We start from the raw sequence: 27,345 nt of genomic DNA, 5'->3' as shown, positions 1-27,345 counted from the left end.
TGTAATCATTTTCAGTAAGCTCTCTGTTCACTTTTTGGACCTCATGAATAATTTCCCTCTTTCTCCTGGGACTGCAGCTTTCTATAAATCAATTTCCAAGCCATGGATCGCGTTCAGGATAAAAATTGATCGACGAGGAGTGTTTTGCATCGTGAGTCAGAGAAGTGCTGAAATCCATCAGAAATATTGACATTTATATCTTAGTCCTTAACCAGACACTCTTATCCAGAGCGACTTCCAATTAGTGAAATTATCTGATAATAAAAATAACTGGCATGGACAGAAAATCCTACACTGAAAAAACAATATTTTTTTTATCATAGCAGACAGATTTAATGCACAATGGATGTATCACAAATAAATATTGACACTCAGACAGCTGATGTTCAGCTTATTCCCTGTGATATGGGAATTTCCCTCACAGAGGCAAAGAAGTAGATATATATAATCATTGTTGGTTTCTGATGATTCACAGAAACAACAACAGCTTTCACAGTGAGACAAAATCAGTTCAACAGTATCCACAGAGATATGTGTCTCACTGACCATCCATCTCCTGCAGTTTGATCAAAGTGACTAGGGCCAGAAAGGGGGCCCCCAATCATTTCTTAGGGATTTTTTGGGGCCAGGCCTCAGAGATGGAAACATAAAGGCAAAATGTTTGGGCCAAACACTGGAGCTAAGCCTGACAATGAACATACACCATATATGGTCCATTTCAAAAGGAGCCCTATAAGCCTGTCAATGAGTCCAATTGGGTCTGTGTCCTCTCTCCTGAGAGCAGTTCCTGGGGATGACAGGTAGAGGGTGTGCTTCTGTGTTAAACACCCAGTCCTTCAGAGGCAGGAGATCGTCGTCAGAGAACAGCAGGTACAGATACCTGTAACACACCAGAGAGAGAGAGATGACAGAGAGGAGGAGAGGAAAACACTATTAAAATTAGGTACAAAAGGAAGCAAACACTGACATATATTACAAACTTTATACAATAAATGTACAATAGCGTTATCTTATGGTTATTGCTAGTGTAAAGCGCAGAGAAAATATGAAGATAGAGAAGGGAGGACAGGAAAACACAATTAAGATGAGATATATAGACAGAGACAAAGTAAAAACGGACAGAGATGACAAACTGTAAAATAATGTTATGGTTATTGCTAATGAAAAACAAGGAGAAATGACAAAGATAACACACACGATGCTTGTATCTTTTCCTTCACTCACTTGAGTGTTTCTGCCAGAAAGAAACTCTGCTGTAGGTTGTCGTGTTGAATTATATGGCCGTAGACATCAATGATACCAGAGTACCCTGTGGCAAGTCGACAGTGTCGCTCCAGAGCCTGTAAAATAAAAGTACAATCCCATCTTTAACTAACCGCAAGAATCAGACTAACATTTCCATTTTACATGTAGTTGGTTTTATGGTTAAGTTATTTTAGGGTAATCACACATAGGACTACAGTATCAAAATGGGCTGAAAGGAAATGTATCACAGGATCATAGGTCAATTTATTGTAATGTATTTATCATTGATATACAGTGCCTTCGGAAAGTATTCAGACCCTTTGACTTTTCCCATATTTTGTTATGTTACAGCCTTATTCTAAAATGGCTTAAAAATTCCCTCAGCAATCTACACACAATATCCCATAATGACAAAGCGAAAACAGGTTTTTGTTTTTTTTGCAAATGTATTACAAATAAACAACAGAAATACCTTATTTACATAACTATTCAGACCCTTTGCTATGAGCTCAGGTGCATCCTGTTTCCATTGATCATCCTTGAGATGCTTCTACAACTTCATTGGAGTCCACCTGTGGGAAATTCAATTGATTGGACATGATTTGGAAAGGCACACACCTGTCTATATAAGGTCCCACAGTTGACAGTGTATGTCAGAGCAAAAACCAAGCCATGACGTCGTAGGAATTCTCCGTAGAGCGCCGAGACAGGATTGTGTCGAGGCACAGATCTGGAGAAGGGTACCAAAACAAGAAAAAGCCATATCTCTGTCCAGTGTCTGTGTTCTTTTGCCAATCTTAATCTTTTCTTTTTATTGGCCAGTCTGAGATATGGCTTGTTCTTTGCAACTCTGCCCAGAAGGCCAGCATCCCAGAGTTGCCTCTACACTGTTGACGTTGAGACTGGTGTTTTGCGGGTACTATTTAATGAAGCTGCCAGTTGAGAACTTGTGAGGCGTCTTTCTCAAAGTAGACACTCTAATGTACTTGTTCCACTTGCTCAGTTGTGCACCGGGGCCTCCCACTCCTCTTTCTATTCTGGTTAGAGCCAGTTTGCGCTGTTCTGTTAAGGGAGTAGTACACAGCGTTGTACGAGATATTCCATTTCTTGGCCATTTCTCGCATGGAATAGCCTTCATTTCTCAGAACAAGAATAAACTGACGAGTTTCAGAAGAAAGTTATTTGTTTCTGGCCATTCTGAGCCTGTAATCGAACCCACAAATGTTGATGCTACAGATACTCAACTTGTCTAAAGAAGGTCAGTTTTATTGCTTCTTTAATCAGGACAAGTTTTCAGCTGTGCTAACATAATTGCAAAAGGGTTTTCTAATGATCAATTAGCCTTTTAAAATGATAAACTTGGATTAGCTAACACAACGTGCCGTTGGAACACAAGAGTGATGGATGCTGATAAAGGGCCTCTATACGCCTATGTAGATATTCCATAAAAATTCCGCCTTTTCCAGCTACAATAGTCATGTACAACAGTAACAATGTCTTCACTGTATTTCTGATCAATTTGATGTTCTTTTAAATGGACAATTTTGTTTGCTTTTCTTTCAAAATCAAGGACATTTCTAAGTGACGCCAAACTTTTGAACGGGAGTGTATGTAAAATGTAATATATATATATTTTTTTACTTTTAATAAATTAGCAAAATATTCAAAAAAACTGTTATTGCATTGTCATTATGGGTTAGTGTGTGTAGATTGATGAGGGGAAAAAACAATTTAATCAATTTTAGAATAAGGCTGGAATGTAACAAAATGTGGAAAAAGTCAAGGGCTCCGAATACGTTCCGAAGGCACTGTAAATATATGGCCTCACCTCCAGAGCCTCCCAGCCCCACTCTCTGTACTTGGGGTCATGGGTCAGTCTCCACATGTACATGTAGCTCTCCACGACCTCTGGCCTCAGGATGTAATGCCTTTCGTTTACTCTGGGTGCTGTGGCCTCCGCTCCATCATCAAACCGGAACACCTCTGGGCCCAGTTTAGTGGCTGTTGGATTTTAGGTTGGATTAGAAATGACAATGCACTATGCTAAACATATTGTTTGATCTCCAGCACCTGATTAAAAAACACTGGATATGCATATATTTAATATTTGTCATATTGTGCATATTTAATATTTTATTATTGTGCATAATTATGTAATATGCTGGAGAATAGTCATATTAGAGAGAAAGCTGTATGATTACAATTGTTTCTGCCAAGGTGCTACACTCAGGGATTGAGACCGGGGTTCAATCCCTGGGCAGTATGTACCTAGAGAAGGGAGCGTTACAGCTAGATCACACCCTACTCAGGTCCTACAATCTTACAGGTTAACTTTATTCCCTGCAACTACTTGCAGATGCTCTTATAATACTTTATACTTATATAAATATACTTCTACTTTAGATGTCTACAGGCTACCCATATGCTTATCTGTAAACACAGTACCAGTCAAAAGTTTGGACACACCTACTCATTAAAGGGTTTTTCTTTATTTGGACTATTTTCTACATTGTGGAATAATAGAAGACATCAAAGCTATGAAATAACACATATGGAATCATGTAGTAACCAAAAAGGTGTTAAACAAATCAAAATATATTGTATATTCTTCAAAGTATCCACCCTTTGCCTTGATGTCAGCTTTGCACACCGTTGGCATTCTCTCATCCATCTTCACCTGGAGTGCTTTTCCAACAGCCTTGAAGGAGTTCCCACATATGGTGAGCACTTGTTGGCTGCTTTTTCCTCCAACTCATCCCAAACCATCATAATTGGGTTGAGTTCAGGTGATTGTGGAGGCCAGGTCATCTGATGCAGCACTCCATCACTCTCCTTGGTCAAATAGCCCTTACACAGCCTGGAGGTGTGTTTTGGGTCATTGTTCCATTGAAAAACAAATGATAGTTGAACTAAGCGCAAACCATATGGGATGGCATATCGCTGAAGAATGCTGTGGTTGCCATGCTGGCTAAGTGTGCCTTGAATTCTAAATAAATCGCTGAGTGTCACCTGCAAAGCACCCCCACACCATCACACCTCCTCATCCATGCTTCACGGTGGGAACCACACATGAGATCATCCTTTCACCTACTCTGCGTCTCACAAAGACACGGCGGCTGGAACCAAAAATCTCACACTTCGACTCATCAGAACAAAGGACAGATTTTCACCAATCTAATGTCCATTGCTTGTGTTTCTTGGTCCAAGCAAGTCTCTTCTTCTTATTGGTGTCCTTTAGTTGTGGTTACTTTGCAGAAATTTGACCATGAAGGCCCGATTCACGCAGTCTCCTCTGAACAGTTGATATTGTGATGGGTCTGTTACTTGAACTCTGTGAAGCATTTATATGGGCTTCAATCTGAGGTGCAGTTAACTCTAATGAACTTATCCTCTGCAGCAGAGGTAACTCTGGGTCTTCTTTTCCTGTGGCGGTTCTCATGCGATCCAGTTTCATCATAGCGCTTGATGGTTTTTGCGACTGCACTTGAAGAAACTTTCAAAGTTCTTGACATTTTCCGGATTGACAAAGAAATGATGGACTGTCATTTCTCTTTGCTTACTTAAACTGTTCTTGCCATAACATGGACTTGGTCTTTTACTAAATAGGGCTATCTTCTGTATACCACCCCTACCTTGTCACAACACAACTGAATGGCTGAAACGCATTAAGAAGGAAAGCAATTCCACAAATTATCTTTTAACAAGGCACATCTGTTAAATGAAATGCATTCCAGGTGACTACCTCATGAAGCTGGTTGAAAGAATGTCAAGAGTGTGCAAAACTGTCATCAAGGCAAAGGGTAGCTACTTTGAAGAATCTCAAATTTAAAATATATTTGGATTTAACACTTTTTAATTACTACATGATTCCATATGTGTTATTTCATAGTTTTGATGTCTTCACTATTATTCTACAATGTAGAAAATAGGAAAATAAAGAAAAACCCTGGAATGAGTAGGTGTGTCCAAACTTTTGACTGGTACTGTATACAGTGCATTCGGAAAGTATTTAGACCCCTTGACTTTTTCCACATTTTGTTACGGTACATCTATATTCTAAAATGGATTTAAAACATTTCAAATCCCCATCAATCTACACAAAATACCCCATAACGACAAAGTGAAAACAGGGTTTCAGATTTTTTTTGGCAGATCAAAAAACAAAACAACTTTGCTGTAAGACTTGAAATTGAGCTCAGGTGCATCCTATTTATATTAATCATCCTTGAGATGTTTCTACAACTTGATTGGAGTCCACCTGTGGTAAAATCAATTGATTGGACATGATTTGGAAAGGCACAAACCTGTCTATATAAGGTCCTACAGTTGACATCGCATGTCAGAGCAAAAACGAAGGAATTGTCCGTAAAGCTCCGAGACAGGATTGTGTCGAGGCACAGATCTGGGGAAGGGTACCAAAAAATGTCTGCAGCATTGAAGGTCCCCAAGAACAGAGTGGCCTCCATCATTCTTAAATGGAAGAAGTTGGAAGAAGTTTGGAACCACCAAGCGGCACATGACAGCCTACTTGGAGTTTGCCAAAAGGCACCTAAAGGACACAGACCATGAGAAACAAGATTCTCTGGTCCGATGAAACCAAGATTGAACTCTTGGCCTGAATGCCAAGCGTCACGTCTGGAGGAAATCAGGCACCGCTCATCACCTGGCCAATACCATCCCTATGGTGAAGCATGGTGGTGGCAGCATCAAGCTGTGGGGATGTTTTGCAGCGGCAGGGACTGGGAGACTAGTCAGGACCGAGGGAAAGATGAACAGAGCAAAGTACAGAGAGATCCCTGATGAAAACCTGCTCCAGAGGGCTCAGGACATCAGACTTGGGCAAAGGTTCACCTTCCAACAGGACAACGACCCTAAGCACACAGCCAAGACAACGCTGGAGTGGCTTCAGGACAAGTCTCAATGTCCTTAAGTGGCCCAGCCAGAGCCCGGACTTGAACCTGATCTAACATCTCTGGAGAGACCTGAAAATAGCTGTGCAGTGACACTCCCCATCCAACCTGAAAGAGCTTGAGAGGATTTGCAGAGAAGAATGGGAGAAAATCCCCAAATACTGGTGTGCCAAGCTTGTGGAGTCATACCCAAAAAAACTTGAGGCTGTAATCACTGCCAAAGGTGCTTCAACAAAGTACTGAGTAAAGGGTCTGAATACTTATGTAAATGTGATACTTCAGTTTTTTTTATTTATATAAATTAGCAGAAATTTAGAAAAAAAAAACGTTTTTTCTTTGTCATTATGGGGTATTGTATAGATTTATGAGGGGGAAAAACTATTTAATCCATTTCAGAATAAGGCTGTAACGTAACAAAATGTGGAAAAAGCCAATGGTCTGAATACTTTCCGAAGATGGCACCGAAGAACATGGCTGACGTTTTACGTTCTCCCAACCAATTGTGCAATTTTGTTTGCCTTTTGTGTAACTTATTTTTTTACTTATTGTGTACATAATATTGCTGCTACCGTCTCTTATGACCGAAAATAACTTCTGGACATCAGAAAAGCGATTACTCACCACGGACTGGAAGAAACTTTTTCCTTTAACAAGTCCGACGAGAAGGATATCCTGCTTTCACTGGAACAGGCCCAGATCCACGCCTTTTGCGTGAAGAAAAGACGCAGGAAAAGGGGACGCAGATCGGGGATCTTTCTGAGAAGCCGGAGGCGAGTGAGTAAACTCCCAATGCCTTCCATTCTCCTTGCTAACATGCAATCGTTGGAAAATAAAATTGATGACCTACTAATAAGATTATCCTACCAAGAGGACATTAAAAACTGTAACATCTTATGTTTCACCGAGACGTAACTGAACAAAGAAACAGACAATATAGAGCTGGCGGGATTTTCCATGCACCGGCAGAACAGAGACGCTACCTCTCGTAAGACGAGGGGTGGGGGTGTGTCTCTTTTAGTCAATAACAGCTGGTGCGCGATGTCTAATATTAAAGAAGTCTCGAGGTATTGCTTGCCTGAGGAAGAGTACCTTACCACACTATCTACCAAGAGAGTTCTCATCCGTATTATTCGTAGCTGTCTATTTACCACCACAAAGCGAAGCCGCCACTAAGACAGCTCTCAACCAACTCTATCAGGCCATAAGCAAAGAAGAAAATGCTCACCCAGAAGTGGCGCTCTTAGTGGCCGGGGACTTTAATGCAGGCAAACTTAAATCAGTTTTACCACATTTTTACCAGCATGTCACATATGTAACCAGGGAAAAAAATCCTGGCCCTCCTTTACTCAACAAACAGAGATGCATACAAAGCTCTTCGCCTCGCTTCATTTGGCAAATCTAACCACAATTCTATCCTCCTGATTCCTGCTTCCAAGCAAAAACTAAAGCAGGAAGTACCATTGACTCACTCAATACAGAAGTGGTCAGATGATGCGGATGCAACACTACATGACTGTTTTGCTAGCACCGACTGGAATATGTTCCGGGATTCATCCAATGGCATTGAGGAATACACCACCTCAGTCATCGGCTTCATCAATATGTGCATCAATGATGTCGTCCCCACAGTGACTATCCCAACCAGAAGCCATGGATTATAGGCAACATCCGCATCGAGCTAAAGGCTAGAGCTGTCGCTTTCAAGGAAAGGGAGACTAATCTGGACGCTTAGAAGAAATCCCGCTATGCCCTCAGACGAACCATCAAACAAGCAAAGTGTCAACACAGGATTAAGATTGAATTCTACTACACTGGCTCTGACGCTCGTCGGATGTGGCAGGGCTTGAAAACTATTACGGACTACAAAGGGAAACCCAGACGCGAGCTGCCCAGTGACGCAAGCCTACCAGACGAGCTAAACTGCCTAAATGATTACCGCACCGTGGCACTCACGTCGGTAGCCATGAAGTGCTTTGAAAGGCTGGTCATGGCTCACATCAACAGCATCCTCCCAGACTCCCTAGACCCACTCCAACTCGCAAACTGCCCCAACAGATCCATAGGTGATGCAATCTCAATCACACTCCACACCGCCCTTTCTCACCTTGACAAAAGGAACACCTATGTGAGAATGCTGTTCATTGACTACAGCTCAGCATTCACACCATAGTGCCCACGAAGCTCATCACTAAGCTAAAGACTCTGGGACTAAACACCTCCCTCTGCAACTGGATCCTGGACTTCCTAACAGGCCGCACCCAGGTGGTAAGAGTAGGCAACACCACATCTGCCACACTGATCCTTAAAACCTGTTAGGGATAGGGGGCAGTATTTTCACGTTCGGATGAAAAGCGTGCCCAGAGTAAACTGCCTGCTACTCGGGCCCAGAGTCAAATATTTGCATTTTATTAGTAGATTTGGATAGAAAACACTCTGAAGTTTCTAAAACTGTTTGAATGATGTCTGTGAGTATAACAGAACTCATATGGCAGGCAAAAACCTGAGAAAAATCCAACCAGGAAGCGGGAAATCTGACGATTGTAGTTTTTCTTTCTAATCCCTATCGAAACTACAGGGTCTGTGGGGTCACATTGCACTTCCTAAGGCTTCCATTGGCTGTCAACAGCCTTTAGAAACTTGTTTCATCCGTCTACTGTTACTGGGCAGAGAATAGGAGCTCAGTCTATCAGTGGACTGCCTGGGACCAGTGAGTTGTTTACTGCGTGGGCACGTTTGGCGCGCCGCTCCTTCTTTTTCTTCTGTAATGAATACGCTATTGTCTGGTTGGAATATTATCAACGTTTTATGTTAAAAAGACCCTAAGGATTGATTGTAAACATCGTTTGACATGTTTCTAAGAACGGTAATGGAACTATTTGACTTTTTGTCTCTTGTTTTACGCTCACGCGTTATGCCTTTGGATAGTGATCTGAACGCGCGAACAAAAGGAGGTATTTGGACATAAATATGGAGTATTTCGAAACAAAAATAAAATTTATTGTGGAAGTGGGAGTCCTGGGAGTGCATTCCGACGAAGATCAGCAAAGGTAAGGGAAGCCAGAACTTGGCGGGTAACTGTATAGCTTGCTTTGATGGCTGAGCTCTGTACTCAGAATGTTGAAAAATGTGCTTTCGCCGTAAAGCTATTTTAAAATCTGACACAGCGGTTGCATTAAGGAGAAGTGTATCTATAATTCTTTCAATAACTGTTTTAAAGTTTATCAACGTTTATGATAAGTATTTTGGTAAATTGATGTGCTCATTCAACGGAAGTTTTGGGTGGCAATACATTTTCTGAACATCACGCGCCAATGTAAAATGTTTTTTTGGGATATAAATATGAACTTTATCTAACAAAACATACATGTATTGTCTAACATTGAGTCCTGGGAGTGTCATCTGATGAAGATTGTCAAAGGTTAGTGATTCATTTTAGCTGTATTTCTGGTTTTTGTGATGCCTCTCCTTGCTTGGAAAATTGCTGTGTGGTTTTTCTTGTGAAGTTGATGTCCTAACATAATCTAATGTTTTGCTTTTGCCGTAAAGCCTTTTTGAAATCGGACACTGTGGTTGGATTAAGGAGACTCTTATCTTTAAAATGGTGTATAATAGTTGTATGTTTGAGAAAATGTTGTATTTCGCGCCCTGCTATTACATTGGCTGTTGGCTAGGGGTTCCGCTCACGGAACTCCTGTCCATAACAGGCTAATACCGGGGCCCCCTTTGGGGTGTGTACTTAGTCCCCTCCTGTATTCCCTGTTCACCCACGACTGCGTGGCCGAACACGACTCCAACACCATCATTAAGTTTGCTGACGACACAACAGTGGTAGGCCTGATCACCAACAATGATGAGACGGCCAATAGGGAAGAGGTCAGAGAACTGGCAGTGTGGTGCCAGGACAACAACCTCTCCCTCAATGTGAGCAAGACAAAGGAGCTGATCGTGGACTACAGGAAAAGGCAGGCCGAACAGGCCCCCATTAACATCGACAAGGCTGTAGTGGAGCGGGTCGAGAGTTTCAAGTTCCTTGGTGTCCACATCACCAACGATCTATCATGGTCCAAACATACCAAGACAGTCGTAAAGAGGGCACAACAAAACCTTTTCCCCCTCAGGAGCCTGAAAAGATTTGGCATGGGCCCCCAGATCCTCAAAAGTTTCTACAGCTGCACCATCGAGAGCATCCTGATCGGTTGCATCAAAGCCTGGAATGGCAACTGCTCGGCATCTGACCATAAGGCGCTACAGAGGGTAGTGCGAATGGCCCAGTACATTACTGGGGCCAAACTTCCTGCCATCCAGGACCTATGTAATAGGCGGTGTCAGAGGAAAGCCCATAAAATTGTCAGAGACTCCAGTCACCCAAGCGCTCCGGTACCAGAGCGCTTGGACCAAAAGGCTCCTCAACAGCTTCTACCCCCAAGCCATTAGAATGTTGAACAATTCATAAAAATCACCACCGGACAAGATCCCCCCCCCCCCCCCCCCCCCCTGTACACTGCTGCTACTCCCTGTTTGTTTGTTACCTATGCATAGTCACTTCGCCCCCACCTACATGTACAGATTACCTCAACCAGCCTGTACCCCTGCACACTGACTCTGTATATAGCCTCCTTATTCTTATTGTGTTACTTTTTATTATTACTTTTTATTTTAGTCTACTTGGTAAATATTTTCTTCTTCTTGAACTGCGCTGTTGGTTAAAAGCTTGTAAGTTAGCATTTCACGGTAAAGTCTACACTTGTTGTATTCGGCGCATGTGGCAAATAAAGTTTGATTTGATTTGAATGCACTGTACATTGATTTTTATGTGGACCTATGAATATATAACTCATTATAGCCTCAATGTCCACCCTATGAGTTATGCATCTTGATAAACACACTTTAAAAGGAAATCAGATCTGTATCAGAAACTGAAGCTTGGCTTCCATTAGGTATTAAGACACATTCTCAAACTAACACTTTGTTTCAACTGCACTGCCAGTAAGTTGGTAGGTATTGGAGGATCTCCCTTTCACATTCTAACTGATGCCCGTCACTTTGGCAAGAAGCATGTTTGCAGGACTGTTCCTCTTTATAGCCAGTCTGTCGAATGTAGATGCAGTGATTTGCAATGAGAAGGAAGTTTGTGCCTTAAGAGGGTTCGTCAGTGAACATGAACTACAATTTCCCTGATGCTGACTTTTTGCGGACAGGTGACTTAGTCAGGTTTAACTATGGCAACAATAAGAAATGGAAGGACAAGACCATTCCCGAAGACTTCACAGATGACGAAAGGGTATTACAGACGTTTTGAGTGGCTTCATGACATTTGGGGCTACATCTGGTACAAGAATGGGCAACATTTACCAAACCCTGAACATCAACCTGTACCAAGACCCAGTCCGCAGTGAGGAAGCAGGCAGTTACTCCTGTGCTGTAAAAGGATGTGAGGATCTTCACTCTCCTGCATGTCTCCTTGGTAACTGCTGGGATACCATTAGTCCAAGTCCAAGGTCATGTTTCTACAGGCAGTCAGAAAAGGGCATTCAGGCAGCTACTTCTCTATTGTAAGAGGCCTTGAGAATCTCCCATTGGAGGTACACTTATTGTGAAATATGGCCCCAAGAACACTTCAGTGTCAGTCAGTGGTGAAATAGAGGAGGGCAGTCCGTGACTCTGAGCTGCAGCAGTGATGCCAACCCACCAGTGACGTCTTAAACGTGGTACATGAGCAATGGGACTGAAGTGAGAGTCGACCAGACAGGAGAAGGAAGAGAACAGTACATAAGTGTCAGTCTGGGAGACATGATCCAGTACTACTGTATGGCTGAGAACAAGATAGGAGCTCAGAACTCTACCCTCTTGGACCTTAACATAGGTGTGTCTTCGCAGTGTCTGTTTTGCGTTCTGTACTGGCTTCTGTGGGCGTTGCCCTGGCTGCTAAAGCTTCAGTTCTCATCTACTGTACACTGAAGAGGAGAAGCAGGAAGTGATGTCAGAGAAGGAAGTGATAGAATAGGACGTGATGTCAGAGGAGAAAGTGCTGTCAGATGTGAGTGTGAGGACCAGAGCCTCTATTTATGAAACCCTTGACAACATCTTCGCAGACCCTGATGAGTATGATGACATACAGGGTGACAACTACACAGGCCTTCAGAGAGATCAGGGTGACAACTACACAGGCCTTCAGAGAGATCAGGGTGACAACTACACAGGCCTTCAGAGAGATCAGGGTGACAACTACACAGGCCTTCAGAGAGATCAGGGTGACAACTACACAGGCCTTCAGAGAGATCAGGGTGACAACTACACAGGCCTTCAGAGAGATCAGGGTGACAACTACACAGGCCTTCAGAGAGACCAGGGTGACAACTACACAGGCCTTCAGAGAGATCAGGGTGACAACTACACAGGCCTTCAGAGAGATCAGGGTGACAACTACACAGGCCTTCAGAGAGATCAGGGTGACAACTACACAGGCCTTCAGAGAGACCAGGGTGACAACTACACAGGCCTTCAGAGAAATCAGGGTGACAACTACACAGGCCTTCAGAGAGACCAGGGTGACAACTACACAGGCCTTCAGAGAAATCAGGGTGACAACTACACAGGCCTTCAGAGAGACCAGGGTGACAACTACACAGGCCTTCAGAGAGATCAGGGTGACAACTACACAGGCCTTCAGAGAGACCAGGGTGACAAATACACAGGCCTTCAGAGAGACCAGGGTGAGAAGTACACAGGCCTTCAGAGAGATCAGGGTGACAACTACATAGGCCTTCAGAGAGATCAGGGTGACAACTACACAGGCCTTCAGAGAGATCAGGGTGACAACTACACAGGCCTTCAGAGAGATCAGGGTGACAACTACACAGGCCTTCAGAGAGACCAGGGTGACAACTACACATGCCTTCAGAGAGACCAGGGTGACAACTACACAGGCCTTCAGAGAGATCAGGGTGACAACTACACAGGCCTTCAGAAAGACCAGGGTGACAACTACACAGGCCTTCAGAGAGATCAGGGTGACAACTACACAGGCCTTCAGAGAGATCAGAGTGACACCTTTTCACATACAATGGCAATATGAATGTCCCTCAAACATTTTCTGAAATCTCTAACTTAATCTCTACATAAGTTCCCATATTACTTAATTGTGTCATGTAAATATCTAAGGCAATTAAATTGAATAAAATGTGTAATGCTAGTTAATGTTATGTAAGAGATGTGACATTGTTATTGTTTTGTTATTGATCATGCTATTTAGGAAAGCTTGTTAAGTATTAACTAATGGTAATTCATCATTAGTCCATCCTTTTAGTGGATTCTTACTGTTAACACCTTTACAGGTGACTAACTATTAAACCTGTCAAGCAATAACTAATGATGTAATGCCATATCTGGTTGGGGGTGGGGCTTTGTTGGAGCATAGGATTGAGAGTGGTAGAGGATTCGTTGTTTGTTTTCGCCCTTCGCCTGTAAAATACTGAAAAGCCAAATAAAAACACCTTGATTAAAAAAGCATTAACTAATGGCGATTCATTTTGAATCCATCCTCTTTGTGGGGCCCTATAGTAAAAACGGTTCAGACTTTAATTAATGAATTGTGAATATGCCATGACAGCATGTCAATTACACACCCTGTAAGGCATCTGATTGGGCTTTGAACTGGGTTTTGAGTATATATATATATATATATATATATATATATATATATAATGTGTGTTCCTACGTGTACGTCTGTAGGACTCGTGGCAGGTATGGGTGATGTTAGCAGCCAGGTCCAGTTGGTGCTGCCTGGTCTCTGGACTGCCGTGTTCAGCCCCGATCCCGATCATCCCTCCAGAGAAGCAGGCCAGGTGACCCATCCTGTGGTCCAGGATACCCCCTCTCCACTCAGCCACGTAGATCAGCCCCCCAGGAGACCTCTGGACTAGGTTATTCTCTATGGCCTAAAGCAGTGTACAGTAGATGGGTATCATTAGTAAACAACATGTGAAGAGTTTCATTCCAAAATGCGATATATCCATTTTCAGAAATGTTGGTAAATTGATATTAATAAAAATATATATATATATTTTTCATCAAATGTCTTTGCCTCTTTTCGCAATCTCTCTTTCCCTTTTCGTGCTCTGTTCTATGGTTCTGTTCTTGTTCTCACGCTTCACCTATTGCTATTCTGCTATAGCATAATGTGGTTATAGCATGCAACCATAGACTGTATGTGTACCTCCAGTGCAGCATAGTACATTCTTTTAGCAACTTCATCTGTCCTGTCTGACATCAGGTAGGATTTTATTAGATACTCGTAGAAGCTGTCACCAAGGGCCCCAATGGAGACATAATCTGAAAAAGATAAGCAATAACGCATGATCTGCCATGCCATATAACACAAGTGGCTGGTTTCAGACAGGACAATAACATCAAAGAACAATGTAATCCCTCTTAGTTTAATGAAGGACTGCAATCACTCAATAGTCAGATGGTGACTTACGCTGTTCCCAATTCCCACTGACTGGGTTGAGAGCGTTTGGGTAGAGGCCACGTGGCTTGTCCAGTTGGTTCAGGTGTTTCCTAATATTCATAACCTGAGGGTGTAGAGAAGTAAGAGAGCGAGAGAGACAAAAAACAAGTTAATTTATTTAACAGTTGAGCTCAATATGGGTTATTCTTTCTAAGCACGTGTTCTTTTCACATTACATCTGATTTTAAAGACTTGAAAACAAAAGCATTATATGTGAAGCTTGTGGAGTTACAGCACTCACCTTCTCGGTATAAATGGAATCATTGGTGAGTTCTGACAGATGAACAAACTCTAGATGCAGGGTTCCAAACTCTGCTAGAACACTGCTCCTCCCTAAATCCCCTCCGGACGACCTCCTGGAATCACTAACACAGGAACAGACATGAGAGAGAAATGCTAGCCTGATGACTCACACTAAATTCTTCCGCTGCTTTGTCGTTTGCTACATACTTTAGTCTGAGACAGCCATCATTGAAGTTGTTTGTGGTGATGAGGAGCGATTGGATCGCCTCCAACCAATCAGAGTATCAAAGCCAATTACGATTATTCAAACCGCCCCCGTGTGTTCTGGCTCTAGCCCAACCCATTCTGTTTCTGGACCAATCAGACAGTCCCGAACTTGTTCACATTCGGTGAAGGGTCGGGGAGGTACTCGGATCCAGAACCATTCCGGAAAAGTCTGTGGGCGCAGCGTAGCGTTTGGCCGGTGCAAGGAGTCTGGGTAGCCAGGCAAGAGAAATGTAACATTTACCTGTAGAAGTTGTACCAGCAATAACACATACATTATGCATTGGGCACATTCAGAATTTTATGAACACAATGATCCTCACAATTTGCAAATTCTACATTTGTTGAAATGTAAGGGTTAAGTTGCTAATACTGTTCGGTTAGCTGAATTACACCATGACATCCCAGGGTCTCTGTATTTTTTAAATTAAATATAGGCCTAATAATAAAGAGGTCATTTAAACGGTAAAAATGAATTTCCTTTTAATGTGGCATGAACACAACCAGTCATGATATTTTAATCTGATTGTCAAACAAATCACTTCAAAAAGGTAGGCATGTTCGTCCACTCCAAAATAATTACAGCATTCAAACTGCATGGCATTTGATGAATGGAAATAGACATCTGTTACAAAACACCAAAAAGTGTGTCTAATGTCATTCAGTGATGGCCATTGATTAGGTCTACATTAATTGATGCGTCTTGCTGACAAATTTATATTTTTTTGTAGTTGGGACACCTGAAATGGGGCTGAAACTGTCCTGGGAAAAACAGGATGGTCACCCTAACACACACTGTCAACTTTTACTAGACTAGGCTACAATGTGTATTACCATGAACCTCAAATATATGTAGGCCTACTGGTAGCCAGTGATGTTGCGGTAAAAAAAAAATTGGTGGGTAAACTCTGATTGCTGGTCGCGGTAAAAAAAAAAGTAACTCTCCCTATACTTTCAATGCATTATTTTTGTAAACATTTTTTAAAGGTGGGTAAACGGCATTTACTTGCGTTTACTCTCCACTAGGAGGCCTACACCAATGCCGATAGCCTACCCTCTCAGCCAAGGCAATTTTAAAGACATCAACACACGCAGAATAGCCTACATTCATAACAATAAGTTACTTGAATCTTTTTTACACTATAGTTCATGAGTTGTCCATAATTCATGAGTTAATGCTTGGGAGACTTCAAAGATCATGTGACATAAAACACTACCTTTCTTTCCTTACATTAATGACATTTATAACAGTGTTATTTATCATTGTTAAGCATTTAACAATTGAATTAGAACATTGAACCTAAAACCTGTACGAATCATTGATCTTGGAGATATCTGAAAATGCACTGTAAGTGTAACTACACCTACGTAACATTTCATGATGTTTCGCTGTGAAAACAGATCTCATGAGCACACAAATCCTAAAATAATGTAAGCCTATGTGATATTGTTGACCATCATCATCATCATCTGATCGAGGAATGAAAACAAATATTGATAGAACATAATGAAGCTAAATAAAATGGTCTGTTACTTCTGATGCAGAGATCACCAGTACCCTCGCGCATCTGAAAAACAAAACAACGAGAGCTCCAAACAGCTGAACGACAAAAGCAAACAATGATAAATCAACGGATAAATCAAATGCATTGGAATAAAGGCTATTTTTAACAAAGTCGCATGGCAAACAAATGTCGAAAATGAGGAAGTACAAAGGAACATCTACACATAAAGGGGGTCAGCTGAGGCCGAAATTCAGCACTACTGGATGGACAGCACCGCCACATAGAAATACATTTTTTTAAACCATAGGTGGGGGGTATTCGTTTCATTGGTAAATATGAAAATAAAATATTCCAATGTAAAACATATTTACCACTGCATTCTAAACAAATAGGAAACGTGTTAAATTGACATTATTTCAAGACCCTCCCCAAAGTTGGACTTTTGTTGCATTTAGGGGAGTTAACGTCTCATTCAGGGGAGCTGAGCCCCCGACTCCCCCGTAATTTGCACCATGGTTAGCTGAATAACTTACATTCAACTCAAACTGGCTATGTAATATTTATGTAGTAATGTATCATTTCCTCTGCTCTTCTGCAAAGGTGCTGGCTGTCATGCTCTCTAATGCACATGGCGGAAATATCAGTGTGTTGCCCTAAAATGAGTAATTTCACAGGCTTATTATTTCACAGTGTTATTGGAGATACCTGTAGTCAGACAGAATTATATGTGGTAAGCTCTAACCAGCTTTGATCACACAGAATAATCATTTTTAACTGTGACAAGCCTTGATTGGCTAGGCGGATAAGTACTTGTTGTGACAGAAAAGCATTGATTGGATAGAATTACCATTATAGGCTGAGACAATCTATAGTTGTGTCTTAGATATCCTTCTTTTTGTCCAGTTGTCAGCAGACAGCACGGTTCATGTCTGAAATATTATTTTGTCTTTCTGATAAAAGAACCTGGAGAATAATCATGATGACAAGAGTCTATTCTGCTATAGATTAGGAGCAGATCCTGACCTGTTAGTCTTTCTCTTCTACCCAGACCTGTTCCTCATTCACTTCCATAATATTCTATATTTAGATATGGAGGAGGGGGATGTTGATCTTCCCCCACTCTGAGCCTCTGTCATTCCCAGACACCTGACACATCGATCCCAGATAAGCCATTGATTGACAGCTGGGGAGAGGGAAGCTGACAGGCTGCCAGGAGCACCAGCTTAGTTTACCCTCCCTCTAATGGCCATGGCAGATTGCTTCACACTTCTCATTCACTTCACACTTACTTTCCCTAGGGACTAGGAAGGAGAGCTGGGCCATCAGGCAAAACTGAATATAATGACTCTCACTTCTGCAGTGAAAATGCATTTTGAGTAAAAATGAACAGGATGGATTCCCTCTCTCTCTCCAAATGTCTTTTCCACTGTGGTTTTAATAGTATTACCGGGATTAGATAAATCCAGAGTTCATCAAGTGTAACGCATGATGACACGCTGCAACTAATTAGATCACGATATATAGTCCTGCAATCTATTTACAGTCCAAGAATTACGCTACCTACAACAGCATAGCTACAATGTGTCAGTTTACGTACATTGTTTCAGTGAAGACGACCCTGCTCCAGCAGAAGAGGTATTAAATACCCAACTAGGAAATGCTACCCACCCAGCCAGGATGACAACTCCATGTGGTATGCCTGTGGGAGTGTTGAAGGCAGGTAACAGATTTCTCCCCAGCTCCACCACTTTCCTTTTAAACACCTGGAGAGACAAGAGAGCTGTTCAGTTCAGTCCAGTTAAATCAGTTCAGTTAAGTCAGTTCAGTTCGGTGGAGACAGCTCAGTTCAGTTCATCTAAAGTAGTAGATGTGTGACTTTATGGGACAGCTCAGGGCTTCGTGCCCTCTTCTATCCCTCTTCTCAGTGTCTGTCTGGTTGCGGGTGGGGTTTGGCAAGGGACAAGGAAAGGGGAGGAGTGTTGTAGTCTTCGTTGTAGTTCATCTTTTGTAGACTGCATCTAGTTCAAGCACTTCTATGCTGAAATGACATTGTCAGTGTATCACTTTTCAGGGAGTGTTAATAACAGCTGTGGCAAAGTTGGTGTCCCATTTATTGTTTCCTGTCCTGCATGTCCCCAAAGGAAAGGTGCCTAATGACTCTCCTTGTTGTATCCAGTAGGGCTGTGACAATACCAGTATTACACTATTTTTTCCATAGCAAAAATAAAAACACAAAGAAGACCAAACTCTTTGGTCCTTTAAAACCTGCTTTATGTAAAATATTGTCTTCTATAGTTTAGAAAATAAATACAAGTGACTCTGGATGACAACATAATGATGTTTGTTTTTAACATTAAATCCCTCTTCGTGTTTTGTTTCCATACCACAATACTAACAAATATCTCAATACTGGTATCATCCCAGCCCTAGTATCCAGGTGGACCACATAAGTATTATCTAATGATACACAACCTGTATAAATCCACAGGCACAGCTTGACAAACGTACAAAATATGACATGCAGCTAAAAGAAAGAATTTCACCAAAGTAAAGCCAAAGTTGGAGTCAAAGAAGAGCTTGGGACACATTGTGCCTGTAGCAGTGTTCTGTCTATCTGAAATGATGCATTCTTTTAAAACCAATTACTGCCTCTGTTTGTGAACAAAGCAGCCAGCAACCACCAACAAGCAGTCTTGATTAACCCTCAATATAAAAGTCTGAGAAAACACTCTGCAGGATATAATGAAACCGGTACTGTGATGAGTATGTTATGTTTTCTTTCATTTCTGAAACGACTGTATCAAGATAATACAGCTCTCTCTTTACAATTATTTAAGGCTTGAACAAGTTTCCTTGAAATTGCACAGCCTGTAATCACATCAAGAACTGAGAGCACAACCTTGTGAAGAAAAGTGCTCTGGCAGAGGAAGGTAATACTGGTAGTCATGTTGCCATGGTAATCTGAAAATATACTGTAATCTCACCCAGTGTAATTGATCACCATACAAGGAGAAAAACAGGCTGTTGGGAGCTGTCCATGGTGCTGAATGTCCTCCCAATTGTCATACCTGGGGCTGTATGTGTTAAATGTCTCAGAGCAGGAGTGCTGATCTAGGATCTGGTTCCTCCCGTCCATGTTATCGTAATCATTGTGATCTAAAAGGCTAAACTGATCCTAAATCAGCACTCCTACTCTGAGACACTTGATACATACAGCCCCAGATTTTAAGACTGTTTAATTAGAGAAGGCACAACTGAGCCCTAAAACGGTATTCTTAATTACTGTAACGGTTGTCGTCGGATAAAGTGGACCAAAACGCAGCAGGAATATGTGCACTCATCTTCTTTTATTTGGTGAAGAAGGAGAACCAAAATAAACTCGTACACAAAGGAAACACAACGACTATATACAGGCTGGTAAGGCGCAAGGCTATACACAGAACAATCTCCCACAAACTACAAAACAAAACACATACCTATATATAGGACTCTCAATCAGAGGCAACTAGAAAACACCTGCCTCCAATTGAGAGTCCAACCCCAATAAACAAAACATAGAAATACAAAAGACTAGACAGAACATAGAAATACACTAAGATAGAACAGTGCCCAAAAACCCAGAACTAACAAATCAAACCCCCTTTAAATACAACACACACACCCCAAACCACATAAAACAAATACCCTCTGCCACGTCCTGACCAACCTACAAATACAAATAACCCCTATACTGGTCAGGACGTGACAATTACTTCATAGTCTGGTTCTTGATCCTGTTCCCAGCTGTGATAACTGACCATCCCCACAATGGATCAACTGCAATGGAATCATTCTACGACAGAGCCTGCTTAGTTCCGAAAAAGAATGCCTTGATTGTGGATAAATTCCAGAACTCAATCAACCTACATCATTTCAGTGATGTGTGAAGTATTAATGGAATTCTCTAATCTGTCCGTGATCGATGAATTATAGGATATATAACTTTTGACAACTGCACACATCAACCAAGGATGTGATGGTGGTTCTCTTTGATTCTAGGTCATTCATTTGAACGGCCGCATTATCAGGCAAGAGGATGTAGAGCTGTTTTCCGGAAGACAGATATCTTTAGGCCTCATATAACGGTGGGAGACATTATACCTGAGTAATACCGCTGTTAAGCAATGTAGAAATGTGAGGAATAAACTATGATGGATGGATCTCACCTCCTCTCCTGTTAGGTAGTAGGCAGACAGCAGGCCACCCACGTAGCGGATATTCACTTCAAACAGAGACGCCTCTCCACCCTGTGTGGAGAGAGAGAGAGCGAGAGCGAGAGCGAGAGCGAGAGAGAGAGAGAGAGAGCGAGAGCGCTTTTCATTACAGACGAGGGATACTTTCTATTGTGTCTGACGAGCTGTCGGAGGTTTGGCTCCAGGGTTATTTAAGGATGTATTTCATTTTCTTCACAGCGGGCATAATCTCCCTGCCTGAACCATGATTGATATGCAGGTCCACCATTCTCAGAGTGACGTCCCTATCCAACTCTAACCTGTCTGCACGCTGTTCTGGATTAGATTTAAACAGCTGGATTAGATTTAAAGTGGCCTATGTATAGCCCCACTGACAACATGAATTATTTGTAATAAGGGAAAAATGACCCACTTACTACATTGAGGTTCAGGTTGTTCTCCACCCACTCCTTGGCCTCCTGGTACTCTTCACCAAGCCCCATAATGTAGAGGGTATCCAGAGAGTCCACGATAGAGGCACCTCTTAACCCACCTGTGACACCAACACACAATGGACTCTACTGCAGACTAGAAACATTAACTGCTATGGACTGCACTGCAGAGCCATTAACTGCAGACATTAGTTTATAAACTTCCATGTAGATAGAGTATGTTCAGAAGCAGGGTACTGGTATGCCATATAGTACGTCCAGGGAGCCATTTACTCACCAAATGTCCTGCCATCATTGCCATTCCTGGAGAGTGGTCGCAGCTCATTCTCCCCCCATGCGTAGCGCTTATAGTTGTCCCAAGCAAACTTCATCATCTGAAATAAAAATACATGTGGTAGAATCTCAGTGAAATAAGTATACTAGTTCTAGTGATAAACAAACAGATGAAAACCTTTAATTAGTTTTAATATCAAAATTGAACAGCTCATTGCAGTCGTTTCATAATCTCCATGAAATTATATCATTGCAATAGGATGAGGTCATTCAAGCATCACATTTCTGTGATCCGAGGGCTCCTTCTGGAACCACCAGTAACATTAGTAACAACCAACATCCATCCATCTCCTCAGCCTACTTATTCACATGGCTTATGCATATAATGGCTTACACATTCTATTATCGTAATATGCATCTAATTTTGCCAAATTAACTTCTCTCACCATGGGGTCTGTTTATATCTCAAGAGCTAATAACCTACTCCATTAAACAACTCCTCTGCCTGCAGTCCTTGTCAACAATCTACCAACAGTGAGTCGCAATAAGCAGTAACTGTATATCAGTTTGTTTCTTATTACCTCTTGGCATAGATTAGCAGTTATCTTGAGGTAACTGTCGGTAACTGTGTTAGGGAAAGAAAAAGAGAACAAAAAAAAGAAAAAGACTGTAGTTCTGTTGACACTGGCTCTGGCTTTTGTGGTGATAGGACAATGTGTGAGACAGGTGGAGAGAACAGGGAGAGATGAACTTTGGAGATTATGTGTTGCGTTATTCATCAAAACAGCAGTACCAGTGAGGAAGACAGGTAGGCCTATTCATGGTCTTTCACCGGGAAAAGCCTTGGGGTTGACCTTTGTAATCAAGATGACCTATTCTGGATGGGATCTTTGGCACCTCTGAGTCATCTGCCTTCAATAAAGTATCAGATGGCCCCATTTCCCCTCCAGAGGTTTTGAAATGACACGGAGCGTCCATTGATCAGAACATTAGGAAGAAAGAAAGATCTTGTATAAAAATTGAAGGGGTTTTAGTTTGACATTCAAGCTTGCTTGGCTTTGTTGCAGCCGTGTCAATGTCATTTTATACTTCCGCACAATGAATATCCAAATGAGGCCAAAGATAAGTCACATTCTCCTTGCCAAGAAATGAACAAGAACCCAAGTTAGACCAATCTCTGGCAGTACAATTCTTAACTGATATGATACTGTAATAGCTTTCTGAAGTTTTGAGCCTCTATTTCTATGAAAGAAAGCTTCTGTTTGACTGTAAGTAGCCCAGTTATGAAAAACAGATCAAAAGAATAAAAGCTTCTGTTTCATTCAGGAGAATCGTGGCTGAATAGCAACATAGATCACTCACAGTCTACAGCTGCTCTACAGTCATGGGCTTTGCAAATAGCTTGCCGGGTAAATAATATATCTCTATTCGCTGTTTGAATGAAAGAAGCTACTGTACGTTGTGTGTGGGAATATTCACCCCCCTAGTTGCTGTGTGTGTGTGTGTGTGTGGCTTTGGAGACGTTTGTAATAAGTAGTGTCAGGTAAAGGTGAACAGCGGATGTGACTGTTGGGAGTCAGGAGAATCATCATGTTCGACAGTCAGGAGCCTGTGCCCCAGAACAATGAGGTGCACTGTGCATCCTAAATGGCACCCTATCCCCTATATAGTGCACTACTACTCATAGGGCTCTGGTCAAAAGTAGTGAACTATGTAGGGAATAGGTTACCATTTGGGACAGAAACCCAGTGTCTGGACGACTGGAGCAGCCCTGCCAATCAATCAGCATTACCTCAAGAGATCTGTACAGTAGGCTTTATGACCCCTGCACCCCACCTCTGCCAACCCACACACTTACCATGCAGCTCCATTATTGACCTGGAGATATGCAGCCTGCTGATGAATTTGTCTGGCTTTTAAAAAGATGCCAACTGCATTCCCTCATGGGCAACAGTGAGGAGAAACCTTATCGTTTTCAGTCTGGGGGCTGTGCTTGAATCCAGGCTATTTAGTATAAAATTCACAATAGATCCTAATTAACTTAAAAGTGTGAATCATTGAGTAGACCTACAGCCTCAAGCATGTTGTTGCCATTAACAGTTATTTGCTCAAAGACATTGATTGCTCAAGCTAGTATTGTCCTCCTGCCTTCTCCACATAAACCTGTCTGTAGCAACGCGTTATCCTATCCTATTATGATACCATATGGCAATGCATAGGCCTATCACCACCACTTACCTCTTTTACTTTCTCCCGACGCTGCAGAGATTCAGGATCACTAGGTTTTCCATAATTTGTGCCATATGGCGGTTTCAGCATACAATTCCTCAACTTCACTCTCACAGGTGAGCGCGCGCGACTCGATACCACCACGCCCCTTGTATTCACCTTGTTGTCTGCAGCGTCACCTTCAGACGTATGTTCTATTGAAGCTGTTTCTTGACTACTTTCCTTGTTATTATTTGTCTGTTTTCCATTTGAAGATGAGAGTTGTGATTGTATACGTAGCACTCCAATACCGAACTGAGCGGATCCAATGAGCCCATATCCAATGGGTGAGCTGGGCTGTGCACTTTGTCCATTCATAGAGTCGGTGATAACCGCCGAGTTGTCCGAATTATGTTGAAAAATACGTTTCAAACGAGATGTTTCAGGCAAAAAGAACAAAGCTCCAAATCCCAGACTTCCGAGAAACAGTAAGAATAGAAATGTCTGCGGTAAACGAAGCCCCACGAATGAAGTTTTACCTGCGAGCGTTTTGAAAATCATCTCGTCTCAGTTTGCCAACACAACAGCTACATTGTTGATAAAGTCAATTGTTGTCTCCTTACATTTTCCCTCGTGGCCGTTACAACATAAAGAAAATAATTGAACTTATTTAGTTTGAGTAGAATTCCAACGTTAAATCTTCCCAGAGTATGGCGATAACATCCACTCGTCCGTCATAGCGATTTTATGAACGCACGAGCCATTCTTAATCAGGTCTCGTTCACTCAAGCATGTTCAGAATTCTGATACTGTACAGTACCTGTGTGAAGCTAGCCACAATAAGGATGAGCCACAATACTGGAATTTGCGGTTCGGCTTCAAAATGAAAGTCCCCAATTGAAACTGATGAACGGATACAAATAGTGTAATAATTTTACATTTTAGTCATTTAGCAGACGCTCTTATCCAGAGCGACTTAAAGTTAGGGCATTCATCTTAGGATAACTAGGTGGGACAAGCACATAGCACAGGCATAGTATTTAAGATACTCTGAAGAGGTAGGGTTTCACATGCTTTGAGAAGATGGGCAGGGACTCTCAGGTCTTGTAGTGGAAGCAAGCTTCGACTGGAAGCCAGTGGAGTGTGCAGGGGAGTGGGCTGACATGGGAGAACTTGGGAAGGTTGAAGACCAGGGTGGCTGCAGCGTTCTGGATAAGTTGCAGGGATTTGATGGCACAAGCGGGGAGCCCAGCTGGGCTCCATATTTGGACTAGAGAATGCTAAATAACAATGGAATGTTGTTATATAACTTTAAAATATACACAATTAATTTGAGAAACAGTATAAAAACAGTTCAAATCCCACTGTGGTTGTATTAGACTGCATAATTGCATTGGGGGCATACAGTGCGTTCAGAAAGTATTCAAACCCCTTGACTTATTCCACATTTTGTTGTTACAGCCTGAATTCAAATATATAGATTTTTCTCACACATCTACACACACTACCCCATAATGACAAAGTGCAAACATGTTTTGGACATTTTTGCAAATGTATTGAAAATGAAATACAGAAATATTACATTTACATAAGTATTCACACCCCTAAGTCAATACTTTGTAGAAGCACCTTTAGCAGCGATGACAGCTATGAGTCTTTCTCTCCACCCCATGGCAAAACGAGTAGAATTGCATGAAGTTACAGTGAACAACAATATAAACACAACATGTGAAGAGTTGGTCCCATGTTTCATGAGTTGAAATAAAAGATCCCAGAAATGTTCCGTATGCACAAAAAGCTTATTTCTCTCACATTTTGTGCACAAATTTGTTTACATTTCTTTTAGTGAGCATTTCTCCTTTGCCAAGATAATCCATCCAGCTGACAGGTGTGGCATATCAAGGACCTGATTAAAAAGCATGATCATTACACAGGTGCAGCTTGTGCTGGGGACAATAAAAGGTCACTCTAAAATGTGCAGTTTTGTCACACAACACAATGCCACAGATGTTTCAAGTTTTGAGGAAGCGTGCAATTGGCATGCTGACTGCAGGAATGTCCACCAGAGCTGTTGCCAGATAATTTAATGTTAATTTCTCTACCATAAGCCGCCTCCAACATAGTTTTGGAGAATTTGGCAGTACGTCCAACCGGCCTCACAACCGCAGACCACATGTATGGCGTCATGTGGGTGAGCAGTTTGCTGACGTGAACTTTGTGAACAGAGTGCCCCCATGGTGACAGTGGGGATATGGTAATGGCAGGCATAAGCTATGGACAATGAACACAATTGCATTTTAGCAATGGCAATTTGAATGCACAAAAAAAACGCGACGAGATCCTGAGGTCCCATTGTGAGACCCATTTTTTAAGGTATCTGTGACCAACAGATGCATATCTGTATTCCCAATCATGGGAAATCAATAGATTAGGGCCTAATGAATTTATTTCAATTGACTGATTTCCTCATATGAATTGTAACTCAGTAAAATCAATGAATTTTGCATGGTGCATTTATATTTTGTTCAGTATAGTAATACAATTGCAAAATCTTTACCCCATGGCAAAAAGTGTAGAATTGCAGCAAACTTGCTTTAAAACTGCAACATTTTCTCTAATGCCTATGGAAAAATATATAGAATTACAGGAAATTAACTCAAACTTCTCTCTGCTGTCAAGAGGAGGGCTGCACAAATGTTTTGCTAGCAAGGTGGGAGGGTGGGGCCCTCCAATAAAATGTCACTCAGTCAGTCTTTCTCTCACTAACCCACTCTTAATTTCACTTCAATTTAAGGTCTTTATAGGCATGGGAAACATATGTTAACATTGCCAAAGCAAGTGAAGTAGATAATAAACAAAAGTGAAATAAACAATAAACATTACACTCACCAAAGTTCCATAAGAATAAAGACATTTCAAATGTCATATGTGCAAATAGCTAAAGTACAAAAGGGAAAATCAATAAACATAAACATGTGTTGTATTTACAATGGTGTTTGTTCTTCACTGGTTGCCCTTTTCTTGTGGCAACAGGTCACATATCTTGCTGCTGTGATGGCACACTGTTATTTCACCCAATAGATATGGGAGTTTATCAAAATTGGGTTTGTTTTCAAATTCTTTGTGGGTATGTATAGTCTTTTTTTTATTTAATGAGGGAAATATGTGTCTAGTATGGTCATACATTTGGCAGGAGGTTAGGAAGTGCAGCTCAGTTTCCACCTCATTTTGTGGGCAGTGTGCACATAGCCTGTCTTCTCTTGAGAGCCAGGTCTGCCTATGGCAGCCTTTCTCAACAGCAAGGCTATGCTCACTGAATCTGTACATAGGCAAAGCTTTCCTTAATTTTGGGTCAGTCACAGTGGTCAGGTATTCTGCCACTGTGTACTCTCTATTTAGGGCCAAATAACATTCTAGTTTGCTCTGTTTTTTGGTCAATTCTTTCCAATGTGTCAAGTAATTATCTTTTTGTTTTCTCATGATTTGGTTGGGTCTAATTGTGTTGCTGTCCTGGGGCTCTGTGGG

General features: G+C 41.7%; 1 protein-coding gene across 2 annotated transcripts; it reads right to left on the bottom strand.

The window, feature by feature from the left end:
- Positions 1 to 292: 292 nt before the first annotated feature.
- On the bottom strand, positions 293 to 24,618 carry LOC115175593 (mannosyl-oligosaccharide 1,2-alpha-mannosidase IA). Of its 2 annotated transcripts, XM_029734944.1 has the most exons (12): positions 23,851 to 24,618; positions 21,617 to 21,713; positions 21,325 to 21,440; positions 20,882 to 20,962; positions 18,345 to 18,439; positions 14,906 to 15,029; positions 14,635 to 14,728; positions 14,371 to 14,486; positions 13,873 to 14,092; positions 3,074 to 3,246; positions 1,225 to 1,340; positions 293 to 880 (listed from the first exon to the last, which is right to left on the bottom strand). In XM_029734944.1, the coding sequence occupies exons 1-12, from the start codon at positions 24,379 to 24,381 to the stop codon at positions 742 to 744; spliced, it is 1,902 nt and encodes a 633-aa protein (XP_029590804.1). In that variant the 5' UTR covers positions 24,382 to 24,618; the 3' UTR covers positions 293 to 741. The 2 variants fall into 2 exon arrangements, 1 of the variants encoding a protein (XP_029590804.1); XR_003872064.1 differs by lacking the exon at positions 3,074 to 3,246 and having other exon boundaries at positions 749 to 880.
- Positions 24,619 to 27,345: the final 2,727 nt, after the last annotated feature.

This window comes from Salmo trutta, chromosome 36 (genome assembly GCF_901001165.1).
Source record: "Salmo trutta chromosome 36, fSalTru1.1, whole genome shotgun sequence".
Taxonomy (NCBI): domain Eukaryota; kingdom Metazoa; phylum Chordata; class Actinopteri; order Salmoniformes; family Salmonidae; genus Salmo; species Salmo trutta.
This window is presented reverse-complemented; position numbering and strand designations above follow the sequence as displayed.